Here is a 25,264-nt window from a genome sequence, read left to right as displayed (position 1 = left end):
TGACAAGGATTCTCCCTACCTCCCCTGTTTCCTCTGTTGGGGACAGCCCAGAGCTGGAGGAAATAACCTTTAAAATTAGAGCTAGGCTGTTCCGGTGTGAAGGCAAGAAACACTTATTCACATAAAGTACTGGAAATCTGGAACACTGTTCTCAAAAACCTTTGAGGCTGTGTGTGGGGGCGGGGGTGTCAATTGAAAATTTCAAAACTGACCTTGGTAGATTTTTGTTATGCGATGGTATTACAGAACCTTGGCAGGTAAATATCGGCCATGAACAAATGGAATGACAGAACAGGCTGAATGGCCATCTTCTCTTCCTATACAAAGCTGAGGTGAACCAGAGGCCATTTTTTACTACCTGAAAGTTTCGGACTTTGGGTCTGATTAGCTTTTTTCAAAGCTTGTTTTCCATCTGTCACAAGGTTATTAGATGAAATATCGTATTGCATGAAGCAATGTGGGTGAATCTTGAGAGTGTAAAAAAGCAATTAAAACTCCTGGAAATCATGGTGAGTACTTCCATCCTACAAGTCCATGACACTGCTGCGCAATATGTTTTCTGATGCAGAAAATTGAGAAACTGAGTAATTCCATTTGAATGGCTTTTAATTTACAGCTGATAATTAGTCTTGGGTTTAATTAAGGTTCAAGAGCGGTATAATATGCAACTGTTTGTAAACAGGAAAACACATCAGAGGGAAGGAGAAGGATAAGGAAAAGGAGAGGGAACATGAGCGAAGGAAACGACAGCGAGAGGAGCAAGATAAGGCACGTAGAGAACGAGAAAGGCAGAAACGGAGAGAACTTGCCAGAGAACATTCCAGAAGAGAAAGGTGAAGGAACAGAATTTTCCTCTGGGTTAGAAGGCTGAAAACAGCTGTTAAACCTATCTAATGATTTTAAAGAAAAAAATATAAGTACCATATATACAAAATATGACAATATTAGCTATGTTTCCATAAAGTATTAGTTCAGAAATTAAGGGTTTACCCTATTTTCCATCTTTCCATTAAGTTTTTGGGCTCTCCACAGCTTTATCTTCTGTTTAATCCTAAATCTAATGATTTAAAGAAAAAATGTAAGTACCGATGGAACTGGAGTGACACTTTGTGCAGGCAGTATCTGCTAATGTAGCATTACCAAGCTTTTAGACAAAACTTTACTATTGCAAAAAAAGCTATTTGAATGGATACCATTCTGCTTGAAATGAGAGATCCAGGCTTATAAACTTTTGAAGTTTATAGTAAACTTCAAAAGGTTAAGCAGCATATGCTCAATGCAGCAAATTTTCATTTGATTATAGAACATGTATCTTGTAGATCCTCTGATTTGCAATACCTAGAGTACTTAAGAAAGGGGCAGTGTTCATAGCATAAGATCTAAATGTGGGTTTAATGTACACATCACTTCCACGTAGACTGTAGCACAACAGTATTAGAGGAATTAATGGATTGCAACAAGGCTGACAATGATTTTGTCAGCTGAGGATCAATAAACATCTAGTTTGTGTCTTTCACAATTGGATAACACTATCGTACATCTACAGAAATTAAAACAGGTGATGCTTGCAGCCCACAATGATCCTTTCCTGGTGTAACTTAAAATTTCAGTAGCTCAGCTCCTTCCATAGGTTGATCTAAACTATTCTAACACATGGATGTTTTCAGAACAAAGCATTCATGTAAATAAGGTTGCAGTAAAGCCATTGTATGTTTACAATATTGTTTTGTCTAATCAATTGCCTCAAGGAGTGAATATTGTGGCTTAATGGGGTGCACAGTCCCCAGGCTGAATTATTTTGAATACAACTTATTTTAACCCTGGGAGTACAATAAGGAACATAAAAATAAAACTCCATTTTCAATGTATTCAAAAACCTATAGGTATAGAAACCCAAAGTTTATTCCATTTTAAGCTTTATTTCCCCAGATGTCAATAACCAGCCAAGAATACAGCAAGCCTTTGCTACTGCTATTCTGGCCATTTAGCACAATATTTTTTTTTCCAAGAGTGAACAGAAGCTCACAACACATCTAGCTGTGAAATACCTCATTTTAGAATACACACTGGATACTCCAATTGGAACATGTTACATTTACTGGTGCTGACATCCCTTACATTGATGACTACAAAAATAATTATCAGAAAATACATTTTTAAGTCAGTTGAGGCACCATCAGGATTGATGTTTCAGCCAGCATCTTTTCAAAATTGCTCGTAGTTTGTTGCTTGATTCAGTTCTTTTTTGATTCTCTTTAATCAGATAGTTGGAGAACACAGCTGCATATGCTCTTGAGACGTGCGTTTTTCACCTATTGCTGGAACTTTTCCTCCTCCTTCCAAGCCATATATCTGTTATGGCACAGCCGATGGTAAATGCTGAGTTCAAATCCCAAAGGGAAACTTGAAACAACTGCCACAACTTGTTTTGCAATTTTTATAAATTTTGAGATGTGTGTCTTGAATTCAGTAGTAATAAGATCACCAAGCCTTATAGGTTTTTACAAAGCTAGATTAAACATTTATAAAGAGAAGAAATGACTTTAAATACGTAAATAGATCTACAAATTACTACTATGATAACTTCTAAATCCCCTACTTAATCTGTCTCTTAGTTACACTTTCAATAAGGCAGCAGTAAGACGCATTTTTAAAAGACCCAGGCAAAGTAAACAGTACCCTAAACGGTCGAATTCAAAGCGAGTTCTCTTAACTTCAGTCTCTGAAGGCAGCAGTTTGGTACATACACGCTGAAGGCTTGTTGAATCTTAGACTGCCTTCCTTTACACACAGCCTTCGCTCCTTTATACATATTTTCCCCTTTGAATGTAAATACCCATTGTTTCACTATGTTTTTGGACTTTACCTTCCTGATAATAAAAATCTCTCATAGCACTAAGTCTTACCAGTAATCTATGGGGGAAATAAATAAACACAGTACTTCTTTCTACTTCTGCTGACTAGGTATACATTACACCCCCACTTTTGAATTCAAGCCACACGAGATTATTTAAAAATGCAAATTGGCCCCTTTACATTTCACATTCTAAAACTTCTCCATGTTTACCTAATTAACATTTCAAACCTAACTTCTCCTCTTACATCAAAGCATCCAGACTAGCTGCCTCTAATACATACACTCTATTTTACAATAAATTCCAATAACATGATAGACATTGTTTTATCTTCCTGACAATATCTCACATCTAATTAAATGGCCATTGACGTTTTAGCTACCAATTTATAATGGACACCTCCCCCCACCTCCCAATCCAGTTAACTCTTCCTCCTCTACTTTGCTCTCTGCTTTCTGCATCTGTTGAACTAGGATTAGAGTATCAGTGAAGTAGAAGACTGGATCTGCATCCCACCACTCTTACACAGTGCGTTGCTGCCACATCGTACATCAATGTAGAAACAATGCTATCAAAAAGTCAGTGAGCAGTGCACAGCATCTTGTGAATATGTAGACAATTTTTATTAATTTAAAATTAATCAAAATTGAAAAGTGACTAAAAGATAGTGTGTTAGACTCCTCGATTCATGTTCTGCCAGCTGTGATGATGCTTAGTAATTAACTTGACAGTAATTGGCTGCAGAAATAGTAGAAGCATTGGTTGTGAACTTTCAAAATTCCTTCGGTTCTGGAAACTTCCCAGTGAATTGGAAAATTGCACTTGTAACATCGCTATTCAAGAAAGGAAGGAGACAGAAAGTTGGAAACAATAGGATAGTTGTAGGAAAATTTAGAATTCATTAATAAGGCGGTAATAGGACATTTAGAAAATCATCATAAAACCAGGATAGGGGGGCCTTGTGGTGCAGCAGGTAGCATCGCTGTCTCTGAGCCAGATGCTCCATGTTCAGGCTCCATTTCAGGACTTGATGGCCAAGGAAGGTGCGTTCATAATGCGGCCAAGCAGTTTGAGCATCAACTTGTAAATCCTTCCAACACACGCCAATGGTAGGCTGTAAGAGCAGGAGAGATTCCTGGTCAGCCATGTGATGGAAAGGATATTGGAGTCTTTACCATTACTATTCATAGCTCCAGCCTACAAGCATGTAAAAGTGTATGTTGCCACAGCAACTCGGACTTCTTGATGTGCCAGTTGGCTCAATTGGTTGGACAGCCTGTGTGAATCGGATTAATGCCAACAACATGGGGTTCAGTCCATGTTCTGGCTGGGGTGGATTCGGGACCTGTCTCCTTGCCCTGCCCATGGTGGAGGTCATGGTAGGCAGAGAGCTGAGGAAGAAGAATACAGTTGGGCAGAGTCACCGTGGTTTGTGAATGGGAAATTATGTTTACCTAATTTATTAGAGTTCTTTGAGGAAGTAACAAGCAATGTGAATAAAGGGAAACCTGTAGATGTGGTGTACTTGGATTTCCAAAAAGCATTCGATAAGTTGCCACATCAAAGGTTACTACACAAAATAAGCTCACCGTGTTGGAGGTAACGTATTAGAATTGATAACGGATTGGTTTTCTAACAGGAAGAAGAGAGTAGAGATAAATGGGTCATTTTTGGGTTTGCAAGCTGTAACTAGTGGAGTGCCACAGGGATCAGTGCTGGGCCTCAACGATTTACAATCTATATCAATGACTTGGATGAAGGGACCAAATGTATGGTAGCTAAATTTTCTGATGAGACAGAGGTAAGAAAGTAAGTTGGCAAGAGGACATAACTTATTTATATCCCTTTGTAGGCTAAGTGAGTGGGCAAAAAATTTTCAGATGGAGTATAATGTGGGAAAATGTGCAATTGCCCAATTTGGCAGGAAGCGTAAAAAAGGAGTATATTATTTAAATGAAGATAGACTGCAAAACTCTGCGGTACAGAGGGATCTGGGTGTACTGGTACGTGAATCAAGAAAGGTTAGTATGCAAGTACAGCAAGTGACTGTCGAGGAAGGAAACAGTTAACTCACAAATTCAATTAGTAATTATCAGTTAACTAACTCAGTACCCATTTGGATGTATAAAAGAGAAAACAGGTGAGACAAGTTCCCTGTAGAGTTTAATGGACCAAAAATAAAACTGTTGGAAGAAGCCAGTCCTAGTCTTTATCTTTATTTCAAGCAGGTATTGTGACTAGGAAGGCAAATGGAATGTTGGTGTTTATTGCAAGGTGAATAGAGTGTAAAAATAGAGAAGCTTTGCTACAGCTGTACATGGTCTTGGTGAGACTGCATCTGAAGTACTGTGTAAACTTTTGGTCTCCTTACTTAAGAAAGGGTATAACAGCATTAAAAGCAGTTCAGAGAAAGTTCACTCGACCAATCCCTGGGATGAAGGGTTATTTTATGAGGAGAGGTTGAGCATGTTGGGCTTTTACTCCACAGAACCATAGAAAAGTTACAGCACAGAAGGCGGTCATTCGGCCCATCTTGTCCATGCCAGCGCTAGGACACCCGGGTGCCCTTTCTAATCCCATCTTCCTGCACCCGGCCCATTGCCCTGCAGCTTACAGCACTTAAGGTGCAGATCCAGGTACTTTTTTAAAAGAGTTTAGAGTTTCTGCCTCTACCATCAACTTGGGCAGCGAATTCCAGACACCCACAACCCTCTGCATAAAAAAGTTATTCCACATGTCCCCCATATACCTGCACTTATCTTGAATCTATGTCTCCTGGCTCTAGAATTCTCCACCAAGGGAAACAATTTTATCCTGTCCACTCTATCTATTCCCCTCATAATTTTGTACACCTCAATCAATTCACCTCTCAGCTTTCTTTGTTCTAAGGAAAACAACCCCAACCTATCCAATCTCTCCTCGTAGCTACACTTTTCTAACTCATTGGTATTTAGAAGAATGAGAAGTGACTTTATTGAAATATGCAAAATCCTGAGGGGACATAATGGATGCTGAAAGGATGTTTCCCCTTGGAGAGTATAGAACTAGGGGGCACAACTTAAAGATTAGGGGTTTTCCATTTCACAAGGAGATGAGAAATTTTTTTCTCTGAAGGTTGTTAATCTGTGGAATTCTCTCCCCAGAGCCTGGTGGAGGCTGGGTCATTGAATATACTCAAGCTGAGTGAGGTTTTTGATTGACAAGTGAGTCAAGGGTTATGGGAGCCAGGCAGGAAAGTGGAGTCCAAAGCCACAGTCGGATCAGCCATGATTTTACTGAATGGGGAAGCAGGCTTGAGGGGCCAAATGGCCTACTCCTGCTGCTTGTTCTTATTTATGTAAGCTAATGTTGCACACATTTTTAAAAACCCTTCCTGCAGGGAATGTTGAGATTCAATTCAAAACTGTTGGCCTGATTGTGCAATTAAGTTATAATTTTGTCGAGTGGGTAATAAATGTGTGCTAGTATTAGTAGTGTTTCAGAAGGAAATTCAGCCTTATTGACAAGTAGCATTCTGTGCCATGTGTTCCTACATTAGAGTTTAGCTTTATGCCTAGGGTTGTGAGTTATCTTTTAATCAGAACTTGTGTTTTATGAATCCAATTTAAAAGAAAAAAATTGACAGAAAGAGTAGGTTCAGTTTTCAGAAAATGACATGTATATTTTTATCTATCAAACATTTTAGCTATACCTTTATTCTCTGCATTTGTCAGCAGAACAGGTTGAAGCTGAGAAAATATTATACATTTTTTGCTACTTTAACAATAAGTAGATTTTAGATTATTGATATTGGAGTATTTAATTGCTAAATATATATTTTCTAAGTAAATGAGGTGTAATTTGGCAGCTTTCTCACCATCTGACTCGGGTGAAATTCATCTTTGGCAAGCACAAAGTTCGCAATAGTGAACCAGTGGCATGTTGTGTACCTTGCTATATTTCCCTGTCTGTTAATACTAATGTACCACTTGCCTGCCAGCCCTGTCTTCACTCATCAGAAGTTGGATTCTAGTTTCTCCAAAACCTCAAATTTAACATTCTTATTCTCAACTTCAGTAACCCCCAAGGCATCATTCTGCCCACCTCTGTAATCTGCAACTCCCAGATTTCCATTCTTCCCACTCCAAATGCATGGAATTCAGGAGAAAATCGAACTTTGTAACATGAGCCAGTCTCTTGGAAGACAAAATAAAACAGATAACTCCAAGGAATATTTCAAATTAGCATCAAAGGACAGATAGCACATAGTGCAGGGAATAAAGAAGTCTTGTGACAATAGTACAGGGCTTCGCAGAGACCACATCTGGAATATTGTGTGCAGTTTTGGTCTCCATATTTAAGGAAGGATATATTTGCATTGGAGGTGGTACAGCGAAGATTCACTAAATTGATTCCTGAGATGAGGGGGTTTTCCTGTGACGAGAGGCTGAGTAAATTGGGCCTGTATTCTCTGGAGTTTAGAAGAATGAGAGGCGATCTCATCGAAACATGTAAGATTCTGAGGGGCTTGATTGGTTAGATGCCGGGAGATTGATTCTGCTGGTTAAGGAATCTAATACATTGGCGCACAGTCTCAGGATAAGGGGCCAATCATTTAGGATTGAGAGAAGGGGTATATACTTAGTGTTGTGCATCTTTAGGAATTCTCTACCCCAGAGGGTTGTGGATGCTCCATCATTGAGACTGAGATAGACAGATTTTTGATCTCTCAGGGAACCGAGGGATATGGGGAGTGGCTGGAAAGTGGAGTTGAAGCCCAAGATCAGCCATGATCATATGGAATGGTGGAGCAGGCTTGATGGGCCATATGGTCTACTGCTCCTATTGTGTTCTTGTATGGTCTCATGAGGGAGCTTGATTGCTAACAAAAGACTATCTGGTTTGGGCGAAGGAATCCCATTTGGGATCCCCTGAAGAATAATGGCAGCATGATATATTAAATTTATCTGTAAAGCGGACGTACTGACTATATAAAAATAGAGGGGAAGCAAACTGTATATCTTGTGACATACCAGACCTTGGTGCTGCAATAAAGCTTTCTACTCCATAAAAATAGTGTAAAGCTAAGTTTCTAGAACATAGCTCATAGCATTGGTCTTCGAAAACTAAAGTGTATCAAACCAACCATTGAAATAAAGTTATCTGGATTCTACAGTGGGGTTATTCAAGTGGGTTTTGTTTTTGTTTTGATAGGCACATGAAACCTTTTATAGATACAAGCAATGTGGGGCAGGGCAGTCCTTGGTGAGTGACGTGAGCTGTTGTATGTGATGTGTGAAAACACCAGTTGACTTTTCTTTTTGAATGCTTTTTATAAACTTATAACCTTATGGTGAATCTTTCAGGGACCGTCTTGAACAACTCGAGCGTCAGAGAGAACGCGAGAGGAGAATGAGGGAGAGAGAACAGCTGCAAAAAGAACAGTGGGAACAAAAAGAACGAGAAAGGCGCAAAGAACGAGATATCAGGAGGGAAGGTAATGTCCGGAGGGAAAGTATTTATGTTGCTTAAAGCAGCTGAGCCCGCTTGTATGGATAATCCATCACTTCTCAAATCCAACATACAATTTGCTCTTTCAACTTTTAGAAACAGTTTTTTTATTTCAAAAAAGATACATCTGCCTAAATATAACTACCTATATGATGATACAGGTTATAAAATAAAATGCACAGAATACTTAAGCTCCATGCTGTTCAGTACGTCAATCTCCACATTCCCCTTTCATCACAAAGACACTCAACTTGCAACTCCAAAACATCACTTGACCCAATCCCAGTTTGCTGCCACAGAAACCCTCATGTATGCCTCTCGCCTTCGGACTGGATTACTCCAATCACCATCTTGATTTTTATATTTGAGTTATGTATGCAAACGTTAGAATTAGAATGAGTGTTTCCTAATTCAGGACAGATTTTAAAAAGCCAGCATTTGTTGCGCATCCCTAATTGCCCTTGAACTGAGAAGGTTGCTAGGCCATTTCAGATAGTAGTTAAGAGTCAACCACCTTGCTGTGGATCTGGGATTACATGTAGGCCAGACCAGGCAATGACAGCAGAGTTTCTTCTCTAAAGGACGGTCGGGAACCAGATGGGTTTTCACAACGATCACTGACAGCTGTCATGGTCACCATTACTAAGACTGCTTTATAAGCTTTATATTCCAGATTTGTTAATTGAATTTAAATTCCACCAGTTGCCATGGTGGATTTGAGCCCAAGTCCCCTGAATATTAGCCTGGGCCTGTGGATTACTAGTTAGGAATATTTTTCTATACTGTTGCAGCACGAGTGCTATGGGACAGGTGATCCTGGGCCTGTTGAGGATTCTTATGTGCCTGAGAAACCATTGTGAATACCCAGCAAGTAATGCACTGTGAAATGTAGACAGAAATGAAAGAGCTTGTATTTCACTGTAAGGCCTTCTCAATAATTCAGTAGTGATTAATAAATTGTTCAGTTTGAGCAATTTTAAAACTTAGAATGTAACATGTTTGATCTGGTTTTGCATTAACTTTTTGCCATTCCAATTACGTCTTTATCAAGAAATAAGAACTGTCACTCCACCTTCCAGCTGGAACTGCTCTGGAATAGGGGACTGAGACCTAGATAAAACACATCCTAGAAGATTGTGCTGGAACGTGCATAATATTTAAAGCTGGTCTTTTCAAAAGTACAGCCTTTTAACTGTTTCAATGCTTGGCCACTTTGTTTAATTAGATTTGACTAGTATTTTTCCTGTTCCTTCAGTCATGATGCACCACAGAGGATTGAAGGAGGAATATGGTGAAAAATTAAAACCTCATCACAGAAGTCATAGCCCAATGTGGCGTCACACGGAGAGGATTGAAATTGGAGTTGGAAGAAAAATTGGTACGGTGAACAGATGATTAGCACCGAAGAGAAATCTTAAATGACACACGTTTTACGTTAGTCTGAACAAAATTGATAATTCTGTGCAAATTTCATATAATGGCTTAACCAAAAAAGGCAGTGACATTGGCAGCAGAACTGAAGCCTGAAAGACCTGTTACGTACTCTGGTGGCATATTTTTCAGCAAGTTGCTGAATCCTGTTGTGGATCTTGCTTCCACCACACGTTGCGTAACAGTGATGTACACTTGAATATTTTAAAGTAGTTTTTTTTTTTCCTGTTTCTGAGGGAAGATTTGTTGTGGGTGCAAGCATGTTGATCTGGTGAAATGATGACTATGGCTCCGTGCCATCTGTACAAGGAAAATTGTAGCTGATGAATATTCATAGTACACCTCTGCCTATTAGCATTCATAACCCCAGTTGCACCATGAGAATCTAAAGGACTTCACGGGCCTCACATGCTATTAAAGCTAACATTTTGTGCACTACATGAGCACCGCTTGGTCTTAATTTTTATGCATGTAAGAAACCAGCATTGAGTTATAAACTCATGAAAAGGGTGGAAAAATTCAGGCTCATCATGCCCATTCCACCCAATCAGCTATGCAGCATCATATTCCTCTCATTCATTGTTAACAACACTAACTCCAGGAAACGGTAAAAGATACTGGCACTCAATTCAGGAAAAATCTTCTGAAACATCTCTTTCTAATTCCTTAAGACAGGTCAAGATCCATGATATCAATGTCCTGGGGGTTACCATTGACCTGAAACTGAACTGAACTAGCCAGATAAATACTGTGGCTATGAGAGTATATCAGAGGCTAGGAATCCTGTGACGAGTAACTCACCTCCTGACTCCCCAAAGCCTGTCCACCATCTACAATGCACATGTCAGGAGTGATGGAATACTCCCCACTTGCCTGAATGAGTGCAGCTCCCAAAACACTCGAGAACCTTGACACTGTCCAGGACAAAGGAGCCCACTTGATTGGTACCACACCCACAAGCATTCACTCCTTCCATCACCGACGCACAGTAGCAGCAATGTGTGCCACCCACAAGACGCACAGCAGGAATTCACCAAGGCTCCTTAGCACCTTCCAAACTCACAACTACTATCATCTAGAAAGACAAGGGCAGCAGATAGATGGGAACACCACCACCTTGAAATTCCCCTCCAAGTCACTCACCATCCTGACTTGGAAATGTATCACCGTTCCTTCACTTGCTGCGTCAAAATCCCTAAGAGCACTGTGTACCTACACCACATGGACTGCAGTGGTTCAAGAAGGCAGCTCACTACCACCTTCTCAAAGGCAAATAGGGATGGGTAATAAATGCTGGCCCAGCCAGCGATGCCCTCATCCCGTGGATGAATTAAAAAAATTGCAGTTGCCTGTGACTCATCACTTGCCTCATACAACTGAAACGCATTCTTAACTCAAGAAGCTGATCATAATTCAAAGTGGAGGAGAAGATTAGAAAATAATGGTAAACAGAAGAGTTAAGAGGCAAAGGATTAAAGAGAAATTGATGGTGAGAATGAAGAAAAGAGATAGAGGAAAGGAAACAAAAAGGAAGAAATAAATGTTTAAGGAAAAACTTACCAGCAGAGAGGTAATGAATGATACGACTAATGTTTCCTTTCGTAAATCTTTCTATACTGTTTGTATTTCTGTGCAGTAAAGGAAGAGCGGCATGAAGAAAAAGACCCACTGTCTGATTTGCAAGACATAAGTGACAGTGAAAGAAAGACAACATCTGGCGAATCTTCCTCAGGTAATTGGAGATATTCTGGCCTTCCTAAAGCTAGGGTACAAATGCTAGGCTGTAAAGACTTTAATAAATGGGTTCTATCAGGAGTACTCCGCTCCAGTCCTCATTACAGCCTTGGTCAAAAGAGGTGAGGTGAGAGTCACTGGCTTTAACATCAAGGCAGAACTTTACTTGAGCGTGGTATCAAGGGGCCCTAGCAAAATTGACGTTTGGTAGTACAGAACTTGAGTATTGCTGAAAGAGGAGATTTTTTGTCAAGCTTTTTATCTTGCACTCATCAGGACAATACGCTACAAAATACCAGTGTCAGGTGAAACAACATATTTATATTGTATGAGAAGAGAGTCCTGATTGGTTGGCAAGTAGACTCTGATTGGTAGAGTCGTTGCCACGGAGACTGCATCAGTTGATGAGGACTGGCAGTTAACTGCCAAGCATTGTTTGAAATTTAGTTCAGGCAACTTGACTCTTGATTAGTCAAGAAATTGCCCTGGGGAATAAATCAACGAATGGCTGTCACTTAATTTGCTTAGCTGAAACAGGTGCAATGTGTGTACATGTTCTTTCTGTCTGCAAAGAACAGGGCCCTGTGCATTAATATATGTAACTTCCAGTACACGTAAATGCATCATACTGCGAGCCCAACTGACAATCTTAAATATGTTGTCAGCATAATTCTTAGCACACTGAGGATTATTTAGCAAATGTTGTCCCCACCATCAACATTCTGGGGGTGACCATTGATCAAAAACTGAACTGAGCCAGCCATATTAATACTGTGGCTACAAGAGTAGGTTAGAGGCTGGGAATTCTGTATTGAGTAATTCACCTCCTAGGAAGCATAGAATATAGGAGGAGGAGTAGGCCATCCAGCCCCTTGAGCCCGCTCTGCCATTCAACTTGATCATGGCTAATCTTCTACCTGGATACCATTTTCCTGCACCCATCCCCATAGCTCTTGGTGTCTTTAATATCTAGAAATAAATCTGTCCATTTCCTGACTTTCCAAAGCCTTTCTACCACCTATAAGGCACAAGTCAGGAGCGTGATGGAATACTCTCCACTTGCATGAATGAGTGCAGCTCCAACAATACTTGAAGCTCAGCACCATCCAGGATGAAGCAGCCTGCTTGATTGGTGTCCCATTAAACATTAATTCCTTCCACCACCGATGCAGCGTGGCATCAGTGTGTACTGCCTAGATGCACTTCAGCAACTTGGCAGGGCTTCTTTAACAGCATCTTCCAAACCCATAACCTCTACCACCTAGAAGAACAAAAGCAGAAGTTGAATGGGGACACTACCACCTGCAAGTTCCTCTCCATCACTCCTTGCTGACTTGGAAATATATCGCAATTCCTTCTTCATTGCTGGATTGAAATCCTGGAACTTCCCACCTAACAGCAGAGTGGAAGTATATGCAAGGTTCTAGAATACAACTCACCACCATCACCACCAGTTGGGTCTGGACAATAAAGGCTGGCCATATCCAAATCCCTTGAACAAATAAAACAATTATCTTACAATGGTACGCAGTGATGTATTCATCGGTCACATTGGATATCTGTAGTTTTGTCATGTAAATATGTTGCATCTTAGAGCTCATCTGGAAAAGGCTGTGTTATTGTTCTGAAAGGTGCAGAAAGATTTATATGGAGTTGCTCAGAAACCAAATGAGGGACACAGGCATGCCCTGTTATCTCTTGTTTACCTTTTTTCCTTAGAATGGGTGTAAAGAATGAAACATCTTACAGCCACTGCATCTTGCATAGCAAGGTTGTACTTGCAGCATTTCAACAGTGGAAGGCAAGTAGAATCAGTGGATAAGTTCCCCTCGGCTTCTCTTCGAGCTTTTTGAGTTACGGAGCTTCTTAACTGGAGAGTAATGCATGATGTGATAAACCTAAAGGGAGGAGCCAAAATGAATTTGAACATCGGTAGGAATAATTTTCCGCCCAGGAATTGTTGCCATCATTTGTTTAATCCATGAATATAATTTTCTTTTAGCCCATACACTGCAGAATTCAGTATGCCCTCCAAGCCTGTTTCCCCATCATTATATCAGAATTGAATGTTAATCTCCTTCAGTGGCCTTACTCTGTGCACTTTTCTGCAGAATATAAGCAAAGTACTTTTTATTTTGTAATTATCTAAAACTGTTGCTTTTAAAAAGGGCTGTTTATTGTGACACCTCTTCTATGACCTACTGTTCTGCTTTTGTTCCTGAATTTCTTTAATAGGGTCTGCAACTGCCTCTGAAGAAGAGACCAGCAGTGAGGGATCTGAAGAGTCTCCTAGTCTGTCTGAGGTTGAATCTGAACAATCCCCTGGTGAGGATCAAATTATTTTTCTCAAATCCCAGTGCAGAAGCTTTGGAACCTATAAACCAGCTGCACTTTGGTAATGAATAGCTCTACATAACTCTGCCAGGCTATGTAAGAGTATCTTTATTAATAAAAGGATTTTAAAGGATACAGTGCCCTCTCCTCTGCAAGTGGTGATGTGTATCCAGATACAAAGGGAGCAACTAATTTATCATTGCTTAACTGAGTGCTGTAACTGACCTAATATAGATGCTCAGAATAAGAATCTTAGGTGGAGTAAATACCTGAAGGATTTAGATTTGGGCAGCTTGTTTTGTTGAAGAGTTTGACTTTCTTTGAATTAGGAGAAATTAGTGAAGAGGAGGAACACAGTGATGAAGAAAGGCAGAATGGAAATCATATCCAAATAGGTAAATGCTATTTCTACGTCTTTTCCAGTGCCAAAATCTAATTTGTAATTTATGCTTGTGTAGGTTATTTCTATTTCCTGATACTGAATTTGTTAGTTACAGAATCAAAGTTTGATCACGATTCAGAAGAGAGTGTAGAGGAAGAAGAGGAGGAGATGGAGGAGGAGGAGAGTCCAATCTCAAACACTCCCACTGAGGGAGAGTATGTTCCTGATTCCCCACCTGTTTCACCGGTTGAGTTGAAGAAAGAACTGCCACAGTACTTGCCTGCTCTTCAGGTATGTAACCAGGATCTTAGAACCAAGCCTTCTAAAATTATTCATAGAATTGCTCACTAGTTACTCGGGCATTTCTCTTTACAAAAAACAAAATGATAACAATAGCAAGGCACACAAATTTCTTACAGCAAAAGGAATTTTAGTACAGAACTCTGAGGAATAGCGCAAATACTTCATATCTGCATGGGTCTTTCAGATTCAGTGGAACAAAGGTAATGTCATTACAATAAATGCAGCCTAGACTGGCAGGTGGAAGTATAGAAAGGAGGGGAAAAAACTCATGTTGACACCTGGTCTAAACATTTTTAATTTACGATATTTCCTTGGGTTATATAAGATAACCTGACAAAAATATTGATGCATGCTTCCAACATTAATCACCTGCAGGTTATGGGCAGGAGTGCTTGAAGAAATTGAAATTCCAGTTATATTTTTAATTCCTGCTCAAATGTTCATGTAATTCTTCAGTCTTCCCCACCTCAAGATGCTTCATTTTCCTCCAAATATCACTGTGTATACTGTTTTTGCACTGGGGATTATCAGTGACTAGGTCTCTTACTGTTACCATAATGATAATAAAAGAAAAATCTGTATTTATGCAAACTTGCCACATCTCTGAAATGTATGAAAGTAGCATCCGCAATTACTGCTATAATTAATTATAATTTAACTTTGTTATTTGTTTTAAGGGGTGCCGGAGTGTAGAAGAATTTCAGTGTCTTAACAGAATTGAAGAAGGAACATACGGGGTGGTTTATAGAGCTAAAGACAAAAAGACGGGTGAGTGATTATTTTCAGCATTGTAGGCAGTTAGCTACCGGTAGCCTCATACCATATTCATTCTAGAATTCAGTCAGTTGGATATTTAGTTCAGTTTCAGCCTTGCACAGCTTGAAATGTGAAACTACCAGTAGTGGCAAGGTGAAGGTACTGAATTACTTGAAGATAGTTTCATCAGGTTAACATAAAGCCCATAAGAGTGCTCAGACCACAGGTGGTAAAGAGGACGCTGTAGCATTTCAGTGCTGAATGTTTTTAAATTTGTTAATAGGATATGGACATCACCATTTATTTTCCATTTCTATTTGCTCTGAGGAGGTGAGTATTCTTGTTCTATGTTGTAATTTGGTGCTCGGTCATTTCAGAGGACAGTTAAAATTGAAGCGCATTGGTCCAGGACTGGAGTCACATGAGGCCAGACTAGGCAAGGATGATGGGGCTCCTTCCCTAAAGATTTTTTATTTATTCGTTCTTAGGATGTGAGCATCACTGGCAAGGCCGTCATTTATTGCCTGTCCCTAATTACTCTTCAGTAGGTGGTGGTGAGCTGTCTAGACCAATGTGACATCTCGCTGGGCCATTTTAGAGGGCGGTTCAGAGTCAACCACATTATGCTGATCTGGAATCACATATATGCCAGACTAAGGATGGTACAGGGCATTAGTGAATCAATCTGGTAGTTTCACTTAGTGAGCCTAGCATTTTATTCCATTTTTTTTATTAATTAATTTAAATTTCTCCAGCTTCTGTGGTGAGATTTGAACTTTTGTTTCCAGATCATTAGCCCAGGCTTCTAGATTACTCGTGCAGTAACATTACTGTGATGCTATCCAACCTCCCTGATGATTATTGAATTGGTTGGTTTTTTACAGCAATCTGACAGCTCCACTTTTACTGATGCCAGATTTTTATTTTCAGATTTTAAAAATGAAATTAAAGTTCTCTAACTAGCATGAGAGAATTTTACCTTGTGTTCTCTGGATTATTAACCCAGTAATATAACCATTACACTGTCATCCCCATGGACGTGGGCTAAGTTGTTGAAATCTTTAAGCAGAATTTCCCTACCTACAATTTAGTCTGATGTCATTGATGACTGGGTGTGTTACGACCTGGCAGATGATGTGTTCCAGGCAGACCAAATCCACAAGAGAAACTTGGTTACACTATCACAACGGTTTTGCAATTTGTATTTATTATGAGATGATGTGTGTACTGAATTCAGAAGTAATAAGTCCACCAAGACCTTCAGAGATTTAAAAAATTAAATTAAAATATTTATTAACAAAATATAAAAGATTTCAAGTACATACATAAGACTAAATTACTTACTCCTATAATAACTCCTAAAATTCCAAATTAAATCTGACCCCAGTTACACCCCCTTTAAAGCAACAGTCCAAAATAGATTTTAGATTTAAATCAGAACGAGCTAGTTGACACTGGAATTCCAAATGGCTTTTCCTCAACTTCAATTTTGTTATATAACAGACTTATGCACAAGCTGGAGGCTTCATTAGGCTATTTCTTCACTCCTGTTAGATCTTACATGGCCTTCTTCAACATAGCCTTTCATTCTCTTCATGTATGTTTCTCTCCTTTTTAACATGTAAATTCTGTTATTCCATGTGTCTTTGAAAGTGTATCTTCCTCATAATATAAAAACTTTCATGTTTCCAATATTGTCAGTAACCTTTGGGAAAAATAAACATACTCCTTAGCCTTGCTTATCTGACTAGTTGTAAACAGACTAAAATCCCTTTGAAGCCCAAAATTCCCTTCATTTATCTAAAAATGCAAATTCCCTTCACACCTTACATGCTAAGCAAGCACCCATGTTTATTCATTAGCATGTCAAACACATAGCTTATTTTGATGAGTTCAACCTTGCAGTCTACTTGACTCCAAATTTAATTAAATCACCCAGAGGTACCCAAATATACTTACCCCCATAAACCTACTTCACAATAAACCAGAAAGGTATTATGAAAATTAATATACTTCCATCACCGGTGCCACTGCAGCAATTAATGAGTAATGATTATGACCACTTGGATAGGCCACACACATTGGGCCTGACTGCAGACAAGCTGAGCTCTGATCGCGTGCTTCAAATTCTCTTTCCCACTTCTGACTTGTACAGGCAATCCATTTCTGCCTCTCTGAGTCTCGCCATTAGCAGTATACACTTATAAGTACACCCGTATCCTTTCATGAGATTCAAATATTTTTAAGAATAAATTTCAATATAACTTGGTCTTTGCAAGTCCTATTCGTTTGTAGATTCGGATTCTAGGAACAACCCCAGCCAGCATTTTATGAAAAGATATACCAAATTTTCATTTCCCTGTAAAGGGCAGTATTCAAATATTCACACAACTATCCTGTTGCTCTGAACATTTCATAAAGTGATCAGCTTGATTGTCACTCTCAAAAGATAACCACACAGTTCAAAAGATTGATTGGGAAATATAAGATTCTGGGAGGTCTTGACAGGGTGGGTGTGGAGAGAATGTTTCCTCTTGTGGAAGAATCTAGAGCTAAGGGTCACTCTTTAAAAATAAGGGTCGCCCATTTAAGACAGAGATGAGGAGAAATTTTTTCACCTGATTGTCATGAGTCTTTGGAACCCTCTTCCTAAAAAGACAGTGGAAGCAGAGTCTTTGAATATTTTTAAGGCAGAGGCAGATAGATTCTTGGTAAGCAAGGGGGTGATAGGTTATTGGGGGTAAGTGGGATGCAGATTTGAGGTTACTGTCAGATCAACCATGATCCTATTAGATGGCGGAGCAGGCTTGAGGAGCCAAATGGCCTATTGTTTGTTTGTATGATTTATGAAGTGAACTTTTTTTTAGGATTTTTTTGGTATAAGGAAGATAAGAACTCAGTCAATCCCCAGCCTCTGCCTAATCTAAACATTTGACACTTCTGGCTGCTTTTAGAATCCTAACTATGCCTTTGTAAAAGGCATAAACATACAAATAATGCCATTCAATCAAGGGATCATGAAAATGTTAGTGGATAAAATGTTAGTATTGATTTGTTTAGTATAGAAATTTTGTTTGTTTCAGATGAAATAGTGGCTTTGAAACGATTAAAAATGGAAAAGGAGAAGGAAGGATTTCCGATTACATCTCTCCGGGAAATCAATACCATTTTGAAAGCACAGCACCCAAACATTGTCACTGTTAGAGTAAGTAAACACCAATTACATGCGTGTGGGACAGAAAAATTCTAGGAAAACTGAGGTTACCCTGGTCATGAGCTGGTGGTATGCTAGGTTTAGTTTAGACTGGAATCTTTCAGCAAAGTTTGCACATTTCTCCCTTTTCCATTTGATGATTTGGGTGTGAGGTGTTATGTTTGATACCCTGGATAAATTTGTGCTATCCTTTGGAACACAGTTGTGCAAGGGGGGGCTGGTGGCGGTGGGGAGAATGCAGTTGAACTCTGTCAGTTGAAAGGATTATAGATAATGTATAGAATTATGTTCTGTAAAGATTAGACATAATGCTGCAGTTCCTCTGCCCTCCATGACTGGTGAGTGTACTGGACCAGTTAGAGGTAATATTGTATTTGAAAATAGATATTTATTGAATCTTCTTTTGGTTTTTCAGGAAATTGTAGTGGGAAGCAACATGGATAAGATATATATAGTTATGAATTATGTTGAACATGACCTCAAGAGTTTAATGGAAACCATGAAGCAACCATTCTTACCAGGTACAGTCGTCTTGTTGCATATTGTGCAAAATAAAATCAGACATTAAACATTAAAGTCACAGATGTTAATACATATGGAAACAATGCAGTTTTTTTGCTTAATACTTCTGCAATACAGCAGAGCATTCTCCTTTAAGGATTAAACACTTCCTTCAGATTTATATATTCAAAATTACTTCAGTCTTAAATTCTAACTGTAATCGCATTCCTTGGCTCTGATGAAACCTGTCAGAGTCTAGGTTAGCAGTCTCAGATTGAATGACTTCTCAATTTCTCACTCTGACCTTCTGTTTAATGTGGCTGTGATTATAATGAAGGTATGCTATATTATGTGCACCATGTATACTTGTTTATAAGATCGGAAACTTCATTGCTCCTATTTGGTTTCCAAAGTGGGATGTTCATCTTGTATGTGGATAAGGATTGATGTGTGGGTGGGAATCATGCTGTGCTCAGTTTCTTGTGCAAGTTGAGTATTGTACTTGTCAACATAATTGAGATATTGTCATCAAAAGTTGCAGTTGACAAGGACCCAACTGACAATCACAGAATTGTTACAGAGTAGAAGGAGGCCATTCAGCCCATCGTGTCTGCATTGGCTCCCCAAATGAGCATCATGACTTAGTGCCATTCTCCTGCTTTTCCCCCGTAACCTTGCACATTATTTCTATTCAAATAATCATCTGTTGCCCTTTTGAATGCCGCGATTGAACCTGCTTGCACCATATTGCAGGTAGAGCATTCCAGACTCAAGCCTCTCTTGCGCTGTATGAAAAAGTTTTTTCTCACAACACATTTGCTTCTTTTGCAAATCACCTTAAATCTGTGCCCTCTTGTTCTTGATCCCTTGATGAGCGGGAACAGTTTCTCCCTATCTGCTCTATCCAGCCCCCTCATGATTTTGAACTCCTCTATCAAATTTCTTCTTAGCCTTCTCCTCTCCAAGGAGAACTGTCCCAACTTCTCCAATCTATCCTCATAGCTCATGTTTCTCGTCCCTGAAACCATTCTTGTAAACCTCTTCTGCACTCTCTCCACTGCTTCCAGAGTCAAACACAGTGACCCCCAAGTCACATCACAGGTAAAAAATATAGAATTTCCACTTTTCAACTTCCCCCTCCTCTCAGGATAAATTTCCTACTTGAGCAGAAGCCACCTTACTATTGCAATGACTCCCAGAGATCAGTAAATGTTCTTGTAATGTTCACTGATTATTCAGAACACTGCTTACAGTCACTACTGTGGAGCTGGAATCAAATTATTCTAATTTTTAAGTTCATCCAGTCTAGTGATTTCTAAGTAAGGATAGCAAAGCTTGATAATATTTCAAACATGTTTGTATTTTGGATACTGGAGTGATCCTGTGTGAGGATTTTGAGAGCTAAGATCCACAGTAATGCTGTAATATTGACCTTAAGGTTTCTCCCCCCCCTTTTTTTGTCAAATGTCTTATGATATATGTTTCATTAATAAATATGTGTGCTGATCATCCTTCATAGGAAATAACTTTTGGATGTTAACACAATTTGCATACTTCAAAATAAATCCTCCACCATGTTTGATATTGCGATGAAGATCAAGCTGTCAATAGCTCAGCATCTTTCACCAAAGCGCACACCTCTCTGTTGCATTCATTTTGAGTTTGTAGATTGTAATTACTGAACCTTAGCAGTTGAATGCATTTTAGGAATGTGGGTTTTTATCAGCTAGTCAGATTGTTGGCATTATATGTTGTATCGGCAAACGTGCTTTTAAAATTTGCATGCAGTATGTAACTTGGCCACTGTGCGGAACCAAACTTCAGATTTTCAATCAGCCCTGTGTTACTCTTTTTGTCCTAAAAAAAAAAATTTGCTTACCAGCATGCTTTGTGTAAATTAATTTTTGGGATGTGGATAACAGCAGCATTCCCCATCCCTTGTTGTTCTGAGGACCCTGAACCAACCCTGAAATATGTGACTGGAGTCCAGTCATATGCAAATCAGACAGGGTAGAGGTGACAAATTCCCTTCCATGAAGGATGTTGGTGGGTTTTTACTACACCCAGCAACTTTCACTGCCATTTTTGATGCTAGCCTGCAAATTACTAGATTTATTACATTCAATTTCATAATTTGATTTGAATTCGCGAGCTCTGGCTTTCTAGTCCTGTACCATGACCACAGGAATTGTCTTCAAAAGATCTTTTGGTACATTTTGGATTATCCACTGCAGTTGACACAAATGGGTAGAATTTCTGAAGGAACTTTATAAAGTTGTAATGACTGTTAGGGAAGGTGATTGAAGTTATAGATTTGACCGAGGTTGTTGCAGTTCGGGAGCAATGTGACCAGGAGGGGAATTTCAGAAATGAATTTGCAAGGTAGGGCTATGATAGCTGGCTGAGCTGCCACCGGTGACAGAATTCCAGCAGAGTAGGAAGGAAGCTGGGCTGTAAATCTGGGGAAATTTGCAGAGTGGAACAAGACACTGGGGGCATTTGTAAATGAGGGTAGAACATTGAAATCAATGCAGTAGAGAATGAACTTGGTAAGTATGGGATAACGGGTAAGGGGGATTTAATGTAGGATAAGTGTAGGCAGTGGAATTTTGCATGAATTGAAGATTGTAGAGGTTAGTAGATTTTTGCTAGACAACAGTATAAAAGGCAGATGGATGGGGTTAAGGTAAAGATTGGCCTATTCTATTCCTATGTAGAGGTTCTAAGGCTGGCCGGGAGGGTTTTGGAACAGTTGAGGCTAGCGATGACAACATCAGGGATTTGCCATAGGCGGCCTGTGGTGCCGATGGAAGAAGGGCAGTATTTTGAAGTTCGAATTAAGTAGTCATAAGGATAGGACAGATATGGGGTTTTATACTCGTTTCAAGGTGGGTAAGGCCACTGAGATTGGGAATGGTCAGGTATAGCCTGCGAGAGCAACCAGAGTGGGGGAGCTGGAATCAGGGCAACTAATGAGAGAAGAAGAGGATATCTTCAGCCTTGCTCCTGTTTGAAGAAAGTTCTGGCTCGTTGACATCAGAACAGAGCATCACAATAACAGTGGAATAAAGGCAGCTTGTGGAGCGATATAGCTGGGGGTGTTGGCAATGTACAGAAGCTGATTCCATCTGTGAATAATGCTGCCAAAGAAGCCATGTGTAAGTGAGCAATATGAAGGCTAAGGATTGACGCTTGGTGCACAACCAGTGTGATTGTGGTTGTACGAGGAGAAACTATTACAAGATGTTTGACTTTCATGGAGAAGTAGGAATGTGACAATGATAACGCAATACCACAGAGGATGAGAGTTGGCCTTCGGCCATATCAACGCTTGTAGAAAGGCTGAGGAGGGCAAGCACACTGTAGTTGCAATTGCTGACTTGGACCAGGGGGCAGGTGATGGAGACACCTACGTAGGAAAACTCACCAATCTTTAAAATCCGTTTCCAGGGGAAGTTAAAACACTTATGATACAACTCCTAAAAGGCGTTCGACATCTTCATGATAACTGGATCTTACACCGAGACCTAAAGACATCTAATCTCCTACTCAGCCATTCAGGAATCCTTAAGGTCAGTCCTACTGCAATGAGACTGTAGACATTACTGGCCTGTTTCCACTTTGATAAGGTTGATGCCCTAGTCCCTCTTCCTCTGAAACTTATGCATTTGTGACAGCCACCTTCCGAGTTTGTGTTATTCATAAGCATACACATTTCTAGTTTTGCAGTTTCTTTTTTCATTCCCTATTTTATGCAACATTCAGCCTGTTATACTCCACCATTTTTCATTAGTTCTTATTGTTAAACTCTTACCCCTGTTTAATTAATAACATGTTTTCTTATTTCCCTTGCTGTACAGGTCTCTGCACCATTCCTTACTGTAAGGCAACAAACAACCTGCTCCCAGCCACGTACCCAGGCTGGTTTTAGTCTTTACTCAGGTGTAGGTGCATGAGAGTAGCTCAGAATGACTGAAAAGGAAATATGATTAATCCCTTTTCCTCCCACTTGTTTCTTTTTCAAACCACTCTTTCTCTGCTTGTTATCTCTCCCATAACGTTATGCCAAGAATGGGATCTGATGCAAAATTGCTGACTGCTCTTTGACACACAACATTAAAGCCTCCCTGGTGTAACTCTTTCGAGTACAAACCCATTTCCATCTGTTTCAGATGAAGTTACATTATTTATAGTTTGCCATTGTGAGATTTGAACTCTTGATCTTGGGGTTACAAACCCAGTACCATAACCACTTGGCTATTTAGGCCAAGCTGCCTCCCTGGTGTATTGACACTAATGGGTGACTGCTAATTATTGATACTCTGTCCAACCAGGTGCAAGTTGACAAATCTAATATGCATTCATAGTTCAATTATGGATCGTATCACTGGTAAATACTGTTTAAAATAAGCAGTAAAGTTTATCTATTTTCCTTTTTAAGATCAGCAAATTCAACGTTGATGATTCTGCAGCAGATAAAGCCTATGTTGTCGCAGTGTTCCCTTTGAAGTACTTAATATTTGTAGAATATTGAAAGATGTTCCTGAGTTGTTTCAGTGATAGATGCTAACTTGCTTGTGTAATAATTTAAAACACATTTTACTGCATGTCCTCTAGATTGGCGACTTTGGACTTGCTCGAGAGTATGGCTCCCCGTTGAAGCCTTACACGCCAGTAGTGGTAACTCTCTGGTATCGAACACCTGAGCTGCTACTTGGAGCAAAGGTTAGTGATGTGAGCCTGGGAAGAGGGGTGGGTAATCTCTTCAGAAAGTGAGAAGAACTCTTTGCAACAGCATCTGTGCTTTTGATTTGATTTCTGCAGATCAACATAGACAATAGTAATTGTCTTTATATAGCGAACCTACATGTGTTATGTATCTGTTATGGTAGTGTCCGTTATGGTTTCAGGTGGCTTTATCAATCAATTACTTAGGTTTCCATTGGTGCCATTGAAATAGTGCAGCCTAAAACAGCATAAGTTTAAAATGGTGTTCTGGCCCAGTTTTGCTGAGATGCTGTGCCCCTCCCTCCTTCCCACCAACATACACACTTGTCTAAATAAACTGTAACATGTGGCTGGTTCATTCCAGTGGAAGTAAAATGTCTGTTCCATTAATTTAAGGTGAATGTGGAGCATAATTTGCAACAGATGTGCAGAATCAGTTAATAACAATTGGCAATCTTGTGGTTCATTGCAGTTGTCGTGTAAAATTGGATTTCCTTGGACATTTATTTTAAACGGCCCACATCTCGCTGTGTTGAGATGGACTCACTATCAGTAGATTGGTTTTTAACATTGGGGAGGGAGTTCACGAGGAAAAATATTGGGCCTGACCATGCTAGCATTCCTACACAACAGATACTGTTTGCAGATTTTGAATCTGGACAATTAAGTATGTATGTCTTTCCCTACTCAGATGGGGACTATTTTGATCCTTGTTTTAGGATCATTGAAAAGTTTCTTTTTGAAAATAAATGTATGAAAACGCTGCTGCTGGCATCTTACCATTTGTTTTCTTTGTAGGAATACTCGACTGCCATTGATCTGTGGTCAGTGGGCTGCATCTTTGCTGAATTCCTAACTCAGAAACCTCTGTTTCCAGGAAAATCAGAAATTGATCAGATTAACAAAATCTTTAAGGTATGTGACCTTATTAAACAGGTACACAAGATGACTTGGTACAGAGATGAGGCCAGTGTCTATACCATTCACTTTCTGCTTTCCACTAATCAGTGTAAGTTCCTGCAAAGCAACTTTTCTCAAACCTGCCTGCTTGGTGCATTTCCAATTGCTCTACACCAAAAAATAATCCAGACCACATTCCCTTGGACAGTACTCATGATAAAGCTGCTGCCAATCTCAGAGGCCTGACTCCCTCCATCTTCCACTTCAACACATGCACTTTAAACTTTACCTATTGTTGCTGTGCACTATTTTTAAGTTGTCTATGTAATTGCCAGACCTGTGCCATGTAGGTTTTCTTGCAGTAGTTGGCACAGTTTGGCATCTACTTGCTAAAATGTCATTGGACCCATCAGATCCATTAGTGCCTATGCTACATTGAGTGCTGACCTTTCTGTTCCCCCCTCCTGCCTTGTGGATAATCAAACCCTCAACTTGATAAAATGACTAATTTCTCAGTAATCTCTTAGCTCTAGATTCCAGTTGATGGACGGGCTGATAGACTGTTTGCAATTCTTCAGATAATCTAAGCTAGGTTGGTTTAGGATTTCCTTTGTAACTACACTGCTGCATCTGCAT

At 39.6% G+C, this 25,264-nt stretch overlaps 1 protein-coding gene across 18 annotated transcripts in view; it reads left to right on the top strand.

Moving 5' to 3' along the window:
- Positions 1-25,264, top strand: part of cdk11b (cyclin-dependent kinase 11B) — a 44,654-nt gene that overhangs the window by 16,021 nt on the left and 3,369 nt on the right. For 14 of the 18 annotated variants that reach the window (XM_041205990.1, XM_041205987.1, XM_041205980.1 and 11 more), the window contains 14 exons: positions 683-833; positions 8,049-8,099; positions 8,201-8,331; positions 9,601-9,723; positions 11,413-11,508; positions 13,746-13,835; positions 14,174-14,239; positions 14,336-14,517; positions 15,207-15,297; positions 18,369-18,490; positions 18,915-19,020; positions 22,451-22,572; positions 23,618-23,725; positions 24,527-24,643. In XM_041205990.1, the coding sequence (XP_041061924.1) occupies positions 683-833; positions 8,049-8,099; positions 8,201-8,331; positions 9,601-9,723; positions 11,413-11,508; positions 13,746-13,835; positions 14,174-14,239; positions 14,336-14,517; positions 15,207-15,297; positions 18,369-18,490; positions 18,915-19,020; positions 22,451-22,572; positions 23,618-23,725; positions 24,527-24,643 (1,556 nt within the window). The remainder of the gene's footprint in view (positions 1-682; positions 834-8,048; positions 8,100-8,200; positions 8,332-9,600; positions 9,724-11,412; positions 11,509-13,745; positions 13,836-14,173; positions 14,240-14,335; positions 14,518-15,206; positions 15,298-18,368; positions 18,491-18,914; positions 19,021-22,450; positions 22,573-23,617; positions 23,726-24,526; positions 24,644-25,264) is intronic. The other 4 variants (XM_041205983.1, XM_041205981.1, XM_041205975.1 and 1 more) reach the window with 3 other exon arrangements.

This window comes from Carcharodon carcharias, chromosome 15 (genome assembly GCF_017639515.1).
Source record: "Carcharodon carcharias isolate sCarCar2 chromosome 15, sCarCar2.pri, whole genome shotgun sequence".
NCBI classification, from domain to species: Eukaryota; Metazoa; Chordata; class Chondrichthyes; order Lamniformes; family Lamnidae; genus Carcharodon; species Carcharodon carcharias.
This window is presented reverse-complemented; position numbering and strand designations above follow the sequence as displayed.